The sequence below is a fragment of the Tupaia chinensis genome, unplaced genomic scaffold (genome assembly GCF_000334495.1).
Source record: "Tupaia chinensis unplaced genomic scaffold, TupChi_1.0 Scaffold000147_1, whole genome shotgun sequence".
Lineage (NCBI taxonomy): Eukaryota > Metazoa > Chordata > Mammalia > Scandentia > Tupaiidae > Tupaia > Tupaia belangeri.
In genome coordinates this window covers 1323555-1338363 of record NW_006159617.1, presented here as the reverse complement: position 1 = coordinate 1338363, position 14809 = coordinate 1323555, and the positions used below count along the sequence as shown (strand labels likewise).

Below are 14809 nucleotides of genomic sequence, written 5' to 3'. Positions count from 1 at the left end.
TGCTCCTGCCTGTGCTCTGAGCGCTACTAAACTTAACTTCTGCTCATGCCACGTTTGGCTCTGGGGGTCTGTGGTATTTTTTTTTTTCTTTTTCTTTCTTTCTTTTTTTTTAAAAATAGGTTTTTGTTTAAGAACAGTATGCACTGGCCGGGGAGAGAGAAACAGAGACAATGAGAGGGAAAGTGAGAAATCACCTCGCAGGGTGGATGGCCAGGTCGTAGTCCCTTCTTCTCCATTCTCCTTTCAGGATGGTGGGCACACACATGCATTGGCATTAGTTTCAAGTCACCATGTCCAGGACTTGAACCGTAGTCAGTAATGTGGAAGTCCAGCGACATAACCACTATGCCATTTGCTGGTTCCAGGTAAATTCTTTCACCAACCATGCACTGGCTCTACTGCCCCACTAAACCAACGCAGGCAGAAACTGCTCTTTGCTGGGCCTGAAGGCATCTGGGTGCTCACTCCCAAGGAGTTTCACCTGACACAGGGCCAAGCCTTAAAATGATCCTTAAAAGGACATTACATTTGACTCCTTCCTCTTCCGTTTTCCTTGGACTGAGGGCTCCAGAGTGAAGTAAAAGCCAAGAGGAGAAGAGAACAGAAAGTTCTGCCCCAAACTAGCTGCTCCCCCATGAATGTGTCCATTCATCCTGTTTTTCAGCAATCTTAGAATTCGGTAATTCATCATTTGGAAATCATTAATCAAATCAATGCTCACTTAAGTAGGCCAAGAATCTAAGTGTCTAAATGACTCCCCAAAGTCTTACAGGTAAATATTGCTACCTTCTTGAAGTCTTTTTTTTTTTTTGAGAGATTTTTGCTTTAGGGTGTGTGCACTTGCCGGAGAGACAGAGAAATCCCCCTCTGGGGAGATGGCCACCCCACAATCCCTTCTCCTCCATTCTCCTGGAATTTGGGGCACGCACACACGCTAGGTATGAGTTTCAAGTTGCTGGGTCTGTGACTCAAACTGCGACTGGCCATGTGGGAGTCCAGCGCTTTAACCACTATACCACCTACTGCCCGTCCCACCCCCAAGTTTTGACTTAAGCTACCACCTTCTTAGTGAAGCTGCCCTAATCACACTCCTGAAAACCACAGCCCAAGTCCTCACAATGAGACTGGTTAAAGTACAAACTTTTTGTTTCTGTTACACTGACCACCATCTATCCTATTATTTCTGTTACTTATGGATGTGTGTTGCTTTCTATTTGTCTACTCCATTGGAATAAAAACAAGCTCCACAAGGAGAGGGCTCTTTATCTTATTAATAGATATATCCCAAGAACCTAGAACAAAACTACATGCACAGAGTTGCAACTCACAAAATATTTTTGAGTGTGTGAAAGTCAGAAAGAGATCCCCAATCTTGAGTATCTTCATTCAGCTTTTACCTAAATATTAAATCAATAAATTATTTATGATAGGTAAATAAATGGCCATCATCTTACTTCATTCTTAATTTTAATATAAGATATTGTAACCCGGGACCAGCAGTTAGCGTAATGGTGATGTCACTCTACTCCCATGTAGTCGACCACGGTTCGCATCCCGGACCGGATGGCTTAAAACTCACACCAGGCGCGTGTGCGTGCGTGCCCAAGATCCCGAGAGGAGAATGGAGGAGAAGGGACTGTGGCGTGGCCATCCCCCCTGGGGGGTGATTTCTCGCTTTCTGTCTCTCTGTCTCTCTCTGTCTGTCTGGCGAGCGCACGCGCCCTATAGCGAAAACCTCTCAAAAAAAAAAAAAGATATTGTAACCCAATGGTTTTCCATCCAAGTGTACAAATTATTATCTTTTGGTGAGCTTTTCTTTGATTGCCAGACAGTGCATCCTGTCTCTCTCCAAAGGGGCATAGTCACGCTGTAATCTCTTCTTCATTTCTCCATTCTGTTGGGAGTTTGGGCATGCTCACACACAGGCCTGGCATGTTATTCAAACCATAGAGACTGGGACTTGACCTGTGGTCAGCCACGTGGGCTCCAGCTTTTTTTAACCACAAGGTTACCAGGCTGGCCCTTTCAATGGATTTTTTAAAAGTTCTTTTTTAAGTTTAAAAAATTTCCCCTTTATAAATGTTAGAGCACCGACATGCCTTCATGAGAGTGAGGATGAGAGAGAAAAAGAGACAGGCACCCTCCACCGAATTTGGTCATACCACAGTCCCCTGCCTCCAGGTCTCTAGCCCAACAGATCTCGGGCGCTGGCATGTGGGCATGGCATGTTCCAGGCTGACTGGGAAGGGGTCAGAACTGCAGTCACCATGTGGGATGCAGCTTCTCTTGAGCAGTACAGTACCTCTATGCCTCAGACCTGCCTCCAAGTATATCCACTAGTAACTCCAAGAGGCATTCACCAGCGACAGTCTCCTGGGTCTCAATTCTCGGGCCTATCCTGGTGATCACACCATTGGACTCTCCTCGTATTTGCGGTAGTCATTCACTATCTCTTTGTAGGAAGTTCTCGAATTAGAATGGGGAGCCACGGAGCAGTGCCACTAAGCTCTCCTTGCTCTAAGGGGAAATTCAAATGCTCTGTGGAGCCTAATTTTTCTCCCATAACAAATTCAAGAAGACATCATGCATATAGTTATCTTCCTTGTTAAGCCTTAGAAAAAGCTGATATCAAATGGCTGAAAAGGTTACCTATCACACTCAGGTACTTAGCAAATTATGGTAGTGGCCCGCGTGAAGTGAGAGCGACTTCGCCATGACTGACCTTGCTATAGGTGCCTCCTTTTCTTGAGTACATTCCAAAGAATTAAAATGAAGACTAAAGGGAATCAGCAATTAGCGTAATGGCTATGTTGCTGGACTCCCACGTAGTCGACCGCGGTTCGCGTCCCAGACCCGGTGGCTTAAAACTCACGCCGGGTGCGTGTGCGTGCGTGCCCAAGATCCCGAGAGGAGAATGGAGGAGAAGGGATTGTGGCGTGACCATCCCCCCTGGGGGGTGATTTCTCGCTTTCTGTCTCTATGTCTCTCTTTGTCTGCCTGGTGAGCGCACGCGCCCTATAGTGAAAACCTCTCCAAAAAAAAAAAGACTAAACTGGGCCCGCCCTATGGCCTAGTGGTCAAGGAAGGGGATTCTACATGGCTGAGTATAGTTCGAATCACAACCCAGCAGCTTGAAAACCACACTAGGCATGTATGTGTAACAGCCCAAAATCCCAAAAGGAGAGAAAAGTAGAGACAGGACTGTGCTGTGAGGACGCCCTATTGGAGGTTGCTTTCTCCCTCTTCCCTTCCCCACCCATCTTTCTCTGGTGAGTGCATGCATCTCTGCATTTAAAAATATTAGGTTGTCAGGAAAGTCATGACTATTTTTCTATGTTTTGTTTGTTTGTTTAGAGAGATTATTGCTATAAGACGTGTGCCCTCACTGGAGTTACAGAGAGACAGAGAGAAAGAAAGTGAAAGATCACCCCCTGGGGGGATGGCCACACTGCAATTCCTTCTCCTCCATCCTCCTCTTGGGATTTTGGGCAAGCATGCACACATGCCATGCATCAGTTTCAAGCTGCCGGGTCTGGGACTTGGAACCACGATCAGCCATGTGGGAGTCCAACACCTTAACCACTACATCACCTGCTGGCCCCTATGTTTTTCCATGCAAAAATGTGCCATGGCTTTCCACACAACCCAACAAAGGAAGAATAAGTTTATAATTCTAATGATCATAAGGTTTGCTTTAGATCTGAACTCTCAATGTGTATAGGATACTTGGGATTTTCCATTTATCCTCTGGATTCATTGCTCTATCCCAGGGAGCTCCATTTGTTCTCGTGAGTAGACACCTCTCTTCTTATAGTAACCATATCTTGGAATTCCTTTCTTGTTACTAAAAACTTCTACTAATCAGTTGCTCACATCCTTAATCTGTTACTGCTTTTTTTTTTTTTTTTTTGAGAGAGATTTTTACTATAAGGCGTGTGTGCTCACCAGCAAGATACGAAGGGACAGAAAACGAAAAATCACCCCCTAGAGGGGATGGCCACACTGCAATACTTTCTCTTCTAGTCTCCCATTGGGACTTTAGGCACACACGTATATGCGCCCAGCATGACTTTTAAGCCACCGGATCTGAGACTTGAACTGCTGTCGACTACGTGGGAGTCCAGCGATGTAACCACTGTACCATCTGCTGGTCCCTGTTATTGCTTATTAAGGTTGTTATTGCTTATTAAGGTAGCAACCACTGTTGAGTCAGAAGGGCTGATTCAAGTCCCCATTGTGCTCTATCCACTAAATAACATTAAGCAAGTATCATACACTTTCTACACCTCAGGTTTCTCATAAAAAGTGAGGTCAGCAGGTGACCTGGTGGTTAAGGCTGGACTCCCACATGGCTGACCAGTTTGAGTCTCGAACCTGGCCATATGCTTTCACACTTTACTTCTCTCTCTGTCTCTCTCTGGTGAGCACACACGCTCTATAGAAAATTTCAAAAAAAAATAATGACCCATAAAATTAAATGAATAATTCTTTTAAAAAACAATTCATTAACAAAAAGTGAAACTACTGTGTTTCTCATGCCTTTTCTCCGATGTTAAAAAGTGATAAATATAGCATGGAAATTTTCAATGTATAATAAATGCCGCACGGGCCCAGGCCCAGTGTCTCCTCAGTAGTGTAATGTTCCACGATGCTGGAGGCTGTATGGAAGCTCAGGGGTCTGTTCCAGGTCGAGCTGTACAACCTGGTTATGCTCACATGCCTGTGCCCCAAGCGGGTTGGAACGGCTGGCGGGAAGGGCAGAGGCAGGAGACCTGGTTGACAATGCTCGTCTTTCTCTCCCTCTTTCACTAAAGAAAGAAAACATTTAAAAGGCTAAAAAAAAATTATGTACATGTGGACACATTTCATGATGTTTATAATCATTTTAAGTCGTGGTATTTCAATAGACCGAAGTACATATTTATGTTTCATCGTTGAAGTCTCACTGTTGATTGCAATCAGTCATTCCTTGCACTACTTCTTCAGTTAGAAAGAACATTAATTCCAGAGGCTATCTTGAGATCAGACAGCAATCAGTCCTCAGAGCAGCCACTACCGCAATTTAATGACTGCTTAAAACGATAGATAGTATACTTACTTAAAAGCTATATTAGCCACTAGCTTATCTTTCAAAACAGTGTGCTGAACCATAACTTTAACTGTACTTCTACGCTGATTAATAACTGTTGAGAGCATACTAAATGCGGTCAAAAACATTTCCCACCTTTGTTTTTTTTTTTGTTTTTTTTTTTAATTTGCTGAAGGGCACATACATTCATGGGAGAGATACACAGAGAGAGAGGAAAGGAAAGTGAAAAAGCATCCCCCGTGGGGAATAGTCACCTACAATCCCTTCTCCATTTCTTCCCCCTTTCAAGATTTTTGGCATGCACACACACATGCCCTGCATACTTTTCAAGCTGCCAGGCCTGGGACTCAAACAGTGTAGTTAGCCATGTAGGATCTAGCTGCCTTAACCCCCACACCACCAGCTGGCCCCATTTTCCACCTTTATAAAAAGTATATTCTTCCATAAGCAGAAGAGACAGAAAGAGAGAGAGAGTGACAGCATCCCCAGTGGGGTCTCGATGCCATGATCCACCTCTGGACTCAGCCTTTCCTCGATCATGGGCACACACACATGTGCCCAGCATACTCAGGAAGATCTCTGGACACAAACCTGGGACCTTGCCATGTGGGTCAGCCTTGCAGAGCACTGTGTCTTACTGCTGCACCATTATCTAACAAGATCTCCTACTTTAAAAAATCATTACCGTGAAACCGGAGTATATGAAAGCACCTCAGATAAAAGACATCATCTCATTTAACCCACAAGTTTAAAATACAGCTGGTACAGCTGCTGTGGAACTGGACCTCAGTACGTGCTCACGTCCAGGTGATGTTTCACCGACACCTGTAACACATGTGGGAGCCTTCGCGCACATCCACCCATGACCTCATCATTGTGTTTAAGAGATTCTTCTTAGGTGACCTACATTTTCACTTGTTTATAATGGGTTTCTGATTTTATCTGTAAGAGAACCCAGAACTTTTATTCCCGGAAGCTCTCCTCAGCTGTGTCCTTGGCTAGAGGGAAACTCGTTCAACTACTGAGGAAGAAACCAATGCCACCAAGTGCCACTGGAAATGGCCTCTTCCTGGGAGCTTGGATCAATGGTTTCTAACCAAATTCACTCTGTCAAAAAAGAGCGACAGCATTGTCCAAGATGGCCTATACCTCCTCAGTGGAATTTTATTTTTCTCATATTCATTTCTTACCTCAATCATATCTACCCATTCCCGCACGTTAAGGAAGCTTTTCTCACACGTAACATCATACAGCAGCAAGACACCATCTGCTCTTCTGAAGTAGGACTTGGCAATACTTTTGAATCTGGGAAAGAGAAAAGCACACAATCAGCCAGTCAGTTCAATGCCGCCTCATTCCGCATCTCTTTTATGCTCATTTTTTTTCTCATCTTTTAAACCAGTCCCAACTGAGAAGAAGCTAATAGTAACATAGGAGGGGCCTCTGAAAAGTTCATAAAAAAATGTGAATATGAAAAAAGAATGCATAAGTTTCAAAATTATTTGCACCAAAATAAACTCATATTTTAATTCCATTTTTTAATTCCCAGAGGGCAGGTGTACTTGTCAGAAAGAGAGAGAGAGAGAAAAAGAGAGAGGGAGAGATAGAGAGATAAAGAGAGAGAGAGAGAAAGCACCCCCCTCCTAATGGATAAGGGTTATGTCATGATCACTTCTCCATGTCTCCAGACTCTCCGCCCAGACTTTGTGCGCACACACAAACACACACACACGTGCCTAGCATGTTTCTCAAGCCACCAGTTCTGGGATTCGAACTGCAGTTGGCCACATGACATCTAGCTTCCTTAACCATGAGTCTATAGGGCCAGATCAGATTCGCCTTTTTAGTGCAGTTTTGGAAGTCTCCTCATATACTGTGAAATACCCATTTACAAGGCCTTGAAGGACCCAGGGAAAGATAAAAGGATGAGAATCTGGGTGACTGACTGAGAATAGCCTAGCATTTTCTCCAACAAACTTTCTCAAGAATGTTTACATAACAAAGTACAACGAGGACAAGGCTGAGAGTATTTCTACATATTTCAATCTCAGTAACAAGCTATCAAAAACCCACATGGTGGGACACAGAGGAGGCTGCAAGACATGCACATTAGAGAAAAACAACTTTGGGATTGATGATAACAAGGGTGGGGTAGAAGAAGAAATATGATGCCAAAGACCACGATATGCCCAAAGCATCACAGACATAGGGGTGGTGGTTTCTCTGGCACAAAGCATACTTCAACATACACGATCCCACTCTAAAGACCAGCAGTTGGTGTAATGGCTATGTTGCTGAACTCCCATTTAGTCGATCACGGTTCGAGTCCCAGACCTCATGGCTTAAACTCATGCCTGGTGTGCGTGCGTGCATGCCCAAGATCTGAGAGGGGAATGAAGGAGAAAGGATTGCGGTGTGGCCATTCCCCCTGGGGGGTGATTTCTCACTTTCTGTCTCTCTGTCTCTCTCTGTCTTTCTGGCGAGTGCATGCGCCCTATAGCAAAAAAAAAAAAAAAAAAAAAAAAGAAAGAAAGAAAAGAAAAAACCATACAAGACCCCTCTCTAAACCAAGGGCAATAAGTATTTTATTCATTATCACTTTTAAAGCTTTATATTTATTCCATGAGATTGGGAAAAAAGGAAAGAAAGAGTGACATCCCCAATAGGGTGTTCACACCATGATCCAACCCCTCCTCATCCAACTACAATTGCAGGCACATCTGCACATGCCTGACGTGTACAGGAGGTCTCAGGATGCAAACCTCAGGCCTTCCGATGTGGGCCTGCAAGAGCTGCTGAACTGCTGTACCCCAGCGGCTGACCCTGTACATATTTGGAAGAGGGCCATTCTTAACCCCAAGTATCTATAAAATGTTGAAGCACCCCATCTGCTACAGAATATGACCTTCACAAGGCAGGTATTTGTGTGTATATCTGTTCACCACTGAATTTCTTTTTCTAAAAATAGATTTTAAAATGCTTTAGGTTGTGTGCTTGCTGGAGAAAGAAAGAGCCACAGACAGTGAGAGAAAAAGTGAGAAATCGCCCCCCCGGGAGGGATAGCCACACCGCAATCCCTTCTTCCAGGATCTTGGGCATGCACACACATGTGCCCAGTGTGATTTTCAAGCCATAGGGACTCAAACCACAGTCAACCCTATGGAAGTCCAGCAACATAACCATTACATCATCTGCTGGCCCCTCACCACTGAATCTTTTTTTTTTCTTTTGGAGAGGTTTTTTTCTATAGGACGCATGCACTTGCAGATCTTTTTAGAGAGACAGAGAGACAGGAAGTGAAAAATCACCCCCCACGGGGGATGGCCACGTCACAATCCGTTCTCCTCCATTCTCCTCGCAGGTCCTGGGCTTGCATGCACACGCACCCAGCATGAGTTTAAGCCACCGGGTTTGGGACTCAGACCATGGTCGACTACAGGGGAGTTCAGTGACATAGCCATTATGCCAACTGCTGGTCCCATCACCACTGAATCTTAACATGCAGATACAGGTGCTTGCCTGGTGCAGAGGCAAGCACCTTGCTCTTGCCTGACAAACAATTGACTAGATTCTGTCTCCAAAGAGTTTGACAAGATTAAAACCAATGCTTAATGTTTCTGGTCATTGGCAATGAGTGCTAGGTAAGGTACCATCATCGGACATAGGTTAGCTATTTAGTTTATGCCTCTGCCCTTGAATCAAGGGGAGCTGATGGGTTCTCTTCTCCACCACTTTTTGTTCCACAGCTAAGGAGCTCCTCACAGCGTCAACTGCACACAGCAGCCTTGCCTGGCTTAAATTCTTGTTATAAAAAGAACTCTCTGTTTTGACCGAATATCAGTTCAAAGGCAGTTAACAATCCTCTTCTCAAACAACTGACAGATAAGTGGAGGAGGATAAAATGTACAAAAATTCAGACATCTTGAAATTATAAGATACTTCATAATTACATGTATAATTATATGAATATAGAGAACATCAAGGGGCCAGCAGGTGGCATGGTAGTTAGAGTGCTGGACTTCCACATAGTCGACCTTGGTTCTAGTCCCGCCTGGATCTGGTGGCTTGCTTTCTCACTTCCTCTCTCTCTTGTTCTACATGGGAGTTCAGTGACATAGCCATTATGCCAACTGCTGGTCCCATCACCACTGAATCTTAACATGCAGATACAGGTGCTTGCCTGGTGCAGAGGCAAGCACCTTGCTCTTGCCTGACAAACAATTGACTAGATTCTGTCTCCAAAGAGTTTGACAAGATTAAAACCAATGCTTAATGTTTCTGGTCATTGGCAATGAGTGCTAGGTAAGGTACCATCATCGGACATAGGTTAGCTATTTAGTTTATGCCTCTGCCCTTGAATCAAGGGGAGCTGATGGGTTCTCTTCTCCACCACTTTTTGTTCCACAGCTAAGGAGCTCCTCACAGCGTCAACTGCACACAGCAGCCTTGCCTGGCTTAAATTCTTGTTATAAAAAGAACTCTCTGTTTTGACCGAATATCAGTTCAAAGGCAGTTAACAATCCTCTTCTCAAACAACTGACAGATAAGTGGAGGAGGATAAAATGTACAAAAATTCAGACATCTTGAAATTATAAGATACTTCATAATTACATGTATAATTATATGAATATAGAGAACATCAAGGGGCCAGCAGGAGGCATGGTAGTTAGAGTGCTGGACTTCCACATAGTCGACCTTGGTTCTAGTCCCGCCTGGATCTGGTGGCTTGCTTTCTCACTTCCTCTCTCTCTTGTTCTCTCCCTCTCTAGTCAAATAAAAATAAATAACTAGAGTTAAATAGAAATAATTATTTAAAAAAAATAACACCAAGTGTCCAGCAAGACTTTTTTATGCAAATCTATGCAAAGCCCAACAGTGTTATGAAAAGCACTTGCCTCTCCTGACCGGCTGTGTCCCAGAGTTGCAGGACCGTTTGCTCTCCATCTACGATGAGAGTTTTCATTTGGAAATCCACTCCTGAAAAAGCATATTAGAGCAGAGAACATAGCATATTTATTTACTATTTTATATGCAAACCCTCTCTAGATGAGAATAAAAGCCAGTAAGCCGAAGCTCAGTGAGACAGAGAAATGAACATGGCCTTCAAGGAGTGACCTTCAAATACTAATTATACATCAGACCACACATGCACAAGCAGATATGCCATCTGAAAAATGGCTGACTTGTGATGGCATCAATATATGCACGAAGGGACAATCTATGTTCTGTTTTCCCATGATTAGATGAACTCAATCATGTATGTATGTGTGCCTGAGAAGGTGCATGCATATATTCATGACTTATGCACATGTATGCATGTGTGTATGTATATGCATGTTGTGTATTTTCAAGCATGCAGATGTGTGTATGTGTGTGTTTACATAATTGTGTGTGCAAATGTGTAATCTTTGTAGGATTGTGTGTGTACACTTCATATACATAGTCCCTAACAACAGAACCAACTCTTGTAGTCACTTCATCAATCAAATTGAAGTGGACTTTCAGCTTGTTATCTTGAAGGGTGTATCAAAGAACCATAAATTTGCAAAGACATCCATTGTAAAGAGGCAATCGATCTGTTTTTTACTAACATTTCACATTATAACTCTTTAGATGAAGAAGAAAAATGCATTATAATTTGCATATCTTCAACTCCTTTTACTCATTATTATGTAAATTTATGAAATCAGGATACTACTTAATCTCTTGTTCTGTTGTGAAGGTGAGAAGGAACCATACATCTGGTTATAATTATTTTTATTTTAAATAACTATTTTATTTAACTTCTTTATCTATTTATTTATTTATTTTAATTTGACCAGAGAGGAAAAGAGTGAGAGAGAGAGAGAAAGCAAGCGACTGGGTCCAGGACTTGAACCACAGTCAACAATGTGGGAGTCCAGTGCCCTTAACCACCATGCCACCTGCCAGCCCCAAGTTATAATTATTTTTTAAATGCTAGAGGGCATGTGCACATGCATGAAAGAAATTACTCTCATGTGGGGTATGGTCACACCTCAATCCCTTTTCCTCCATTTCTCCATCCCGTTGGTATTCTGAACGTGTACATATGTAGGCTCAGCATGCTTTTTTAAGCTACTGGGGCTGGGAGTCAGACTGTGGTCAGCCATGTGAGATCTGGTTCCCAAAACACATTGCTATGCTATGGATCCAGCTCTCTGGTTATGATTTTAAACATGACAAGTTGGTCATGGATACTGTCAGTTTTTCAACATCAAATGATACCTTATCAGAAATGCTTTCCCTGGCTACCCTGTGTAAAAGACTCCAAACTTCCTTTTTTTTTCTTTTTTCTTTTTTTGTTTGTTTGTTTGTTTTCCCTACTTCCCTCCATTGGGATATCAATTCCTCACAGGTTGGGCTTTAGTCAGATTCCTCATTGTGCATCTCAGCACCTATGACAATATCTGGCTCTCAGTATGTGACTCAGGGTACATAAAGAAAAATCTGGTATTTCATGCTCGAAACTTGCTTGGTTGCTCTGATTGGCCAAGTAGATACTTCTGTCCTTCGTAGTTTTCCTTTCCTACAGTCAAGACTTAGATAAAACAGAGAAACACCTTATAGACAAGGACACACACACATACACAACACACATAGCTATACACATGTATGTATATATAGAGAGAAAGTGAAAGACAAATCTGCACTGTGATTCTGTGCACACAACCCTTAAAGATACAAAAAACAAAAAATCAATCTAAAGAAGGTCATTTTCCCATTATCAACTGAAATCGGAGCCATACCCAAGGTGGCACTTGTATTTCCTCGAAATTCATTCTTGCAAAGTCTCATGAGGAAACTAGACTTCCCCACTGCAGCATCTCCAGCAAGCACGATCTTGTAAGCCTTCTGAGAACTGGATTTATGGTTGTCATCTGCCATGTCTGTCTAGAAGAAAATGGCCACAGTGGGTGATAAACACACTTTCTTTCCTCATGAAGAATAGGGCACAGAAAATGTGCAGTGTTCATGAAGAAGAAAACCACCAGGAACTATTAGAAACTATCTACCTGGGGTGAAAGTGCTGAGATGGGCTTTCTTGATGAACTAACGATGCTGCCTTCACTAACAGACCCTTGGGACTTCCAGTCCAAGATGGAAGCCACACCTTCTGAACCATATGTCTCTGAACCATATGTCTCTTCATCCCTTATATCAGGAACCTATTGAAAAAAAAAAGAGTCAGCAGTTAAACAAGTAAGTCTCTCATGACACATAGACATCATGGATTAAAGAGAAGAAAAATATGCAGCTGAATCTATAGTGGATGCCGTTATGGAACAGAGTAGCTCTCATAGGCAATCCTTAGAGATTTTTCCATAACTTGGTAGAGTAAAAGAAGACACTGTATTGGCTATGCTTCATTTTTTATGATTTTTTTTTAAGACATGGCCTCAGTGTATTGTGATTTCCTGCCTTAGCTTCCCTCAGTAGTTGGGATTGCAAGCACACACCACCATGCCAGATTTCAGGCTGAACCAGGAATCAAACCAGGGTCTCCCAGGTAGTCCTACCTAGACTTTGGAGTACAGCACCTTAGCACCCTGGTCCACCATGACTGAGCCTATTATTCATGACCTTTAAATGGATCCCATGACAGGAAAAAGTTGAATAGGGGAAAAGATTCCAACAGAAGATAAGCTCTTAGAAGAACAGTGGTTTCCAGGGGACTTACATCTGTGTCTGAAGCATCGCCCCCAAAACTCTCCCGTGTCCCATGTGACCGCTGAAATTCCCTGTGATGCTTGTATTCCACCTCCAAGTCATACTCATTGCAATCCCTCAGAGTAGATAAGCCGCTGTCAACGCAGCTCTCAGGTAGGCTGTCAACTTCATAATTCATCCTCTGCATAGGATCACAGAGGGCAAAGGAGTCACGGTCCTCATCCACATAGGACGAGCGGGACGACCTGGTGATAAAGGAGAAGACCTCACTGTACCTGAGGGTGGGCAAGGCTCAAGAATACAAAAACAACAGACTGCAGGGCTGGAACACAAGTAGACTAACATCTTCACTTTTGCAAGAGCCACAGTGCATAAGGGGCCTTCACAAAGTTTGTTTAAAAAAAAAAAAAGAGAAATTAAAGTTTGTGTTTATTTTGGTGCAAAAATAAATTGAAACTTTCATGTGCAGTTTTTTCATACTATGTATTTTCCAGGAACTTCTTGAAGCTCTTTATATTCCACAATTAAGCTCAAGAGAAATATAATATCAATGTAATATCAGTTCACTCTGTACAATAATCAATTAAGATAAAGACTCTTGGGACCAGCAGATGATGTAATAATTACATCACTGGACTCCCACTTAGTCAACCGCAGTTCAAGTTCTGAACCTGGGGGCTTAAACTCATGCCTGGCACATGTTCTGAGAGGAGGATGGAGGTGAAGGGACTGCAGGACCCCTTGGGGGTGATTTCTCACTTTCTCTCTCTCTGGCTCGCTCTTTATCTCCGAGGAGCACATGCACCCATAGCAAAAAATATCTCTAAAAAAATTAAAAAGAATCAATCACTTAATAAATGAAGCTTATTATTATTTTTCCAGAGGTTTTTGTTATAGGGCACATGCACTCGCCAGAAAAAAACAGAGAGAGACAGAGAGATAGAAAGCGAGAAATCACCCCCCACGGGGGATAGCCATGCCGCAATCCCTTCTCCTCCATTCTCCTCTCAGGATCTTGGGCACACACGCACAGGCGCCCGGCATGAGATGAAGCCACCAGGTCCGGGAGTCAAACCGTGGTCGGCTATGTGGGAGTTCAGTGACATAGCCATTACGCTAACTGCTGGGCCCAAGCTTAATTTTTTGAAGATCAACTTCTTTTTTTCCTAATGCAAGCAGAATGAGAGTGCCTGAGACCTAAATGCAGTCTCAAGTTGTGTTAATAAAAATGTACATAGCGGGTCAGCCCAGGGCGAGGTGGCTAGGCAGCTGGATCCCACAAGGTCGACTGCACAGTTCAAGTCCTGACCCTGTGGCTTGAGAAAGACATTTGATGGCATGTGCGTGTGCCCAACATTGCCAAAGGAAAAATGGAGTAGGGATTGTGTTATGACCATCCCCTATTGAGGATCATCCCCTCTTGCTCACTCTCTGTCTCCATTGGCAGGTGTACACATCCTCTAGCAAAATAAATAAATAAAATAAAGGTGATCACCACTAAACTTTGGTATTAGGCCTTCCTTCCTGAATGGCAACCTGATCATTTGCTACAGAAAGGATATTATGTAGTTACACTTTCTACCACAAGTATCCAAATGAAAAGGGGATGAATACAAATCAGAGAGGAACAAAGAAATGGAGAACTGGAAACCTTTGGTTCATGCCTTTATTTCCACTTTCAAACTCTGACGTGGTATAAAATTAACTTTAACAACAACAGCGGTCAGAGGTAATATACATATATGTACACAGATGTATGCATGTAGTCTTTGCTTCAAATAATAACAGGCCCAATCTTTCACTTCATTTCATGAAAAAAAGGGCTAAATTCTAACTTTTGGTAAGCCTTGTGACTCCTTCAATACAGTAGCTCATAAACATGTACCAGCCATATTTCTATTTGTTTGAAAGTTTCCTGTAACAAAGCTCACACAATGTTACTCTGAGCTATTAAACATTTACAGATCTTGCCAACAGCCTGCACATCATATACTGCATAGACTTCAACATCACATACTGTAATTCCACTCT

At 42.9% G+C, this 14809-nt stretch overlaps 1 protein-coding gene across 1 annotated transcript in view; it reads right to left on the bottom strand.

Moving 5' to 3' along the window:
- Positions 1-14809, bottom strand: part of RASEF (RAS and EF-hand domain containing) — a gene marked incomplete at its 5' end in the record, with an annotated part of 95368 nt that overhangs the window by 16125 nt on the left and 64434 nt on the right. Inside the window, 5 exons of the mRNA XM_006145509.3 lie at positions 6280-6394; positions 9985-10066; positions 11857-12001; positions 12124-12276; positions 12789-13023. Of these exons, the coding sequence (XP_006145571.1) occupies positions 6280-6394; positions 9985-10066; positions 11857-12001; positions 12124-12276; positions 12789-13023 (730 nt within the window). The remainder of the gene's footprint in view (positions 1-6279; positions 6395-9984; positions 10067-11856; positions 12002-12123; positions 12277-12788; positions 13024-14809) is intronic.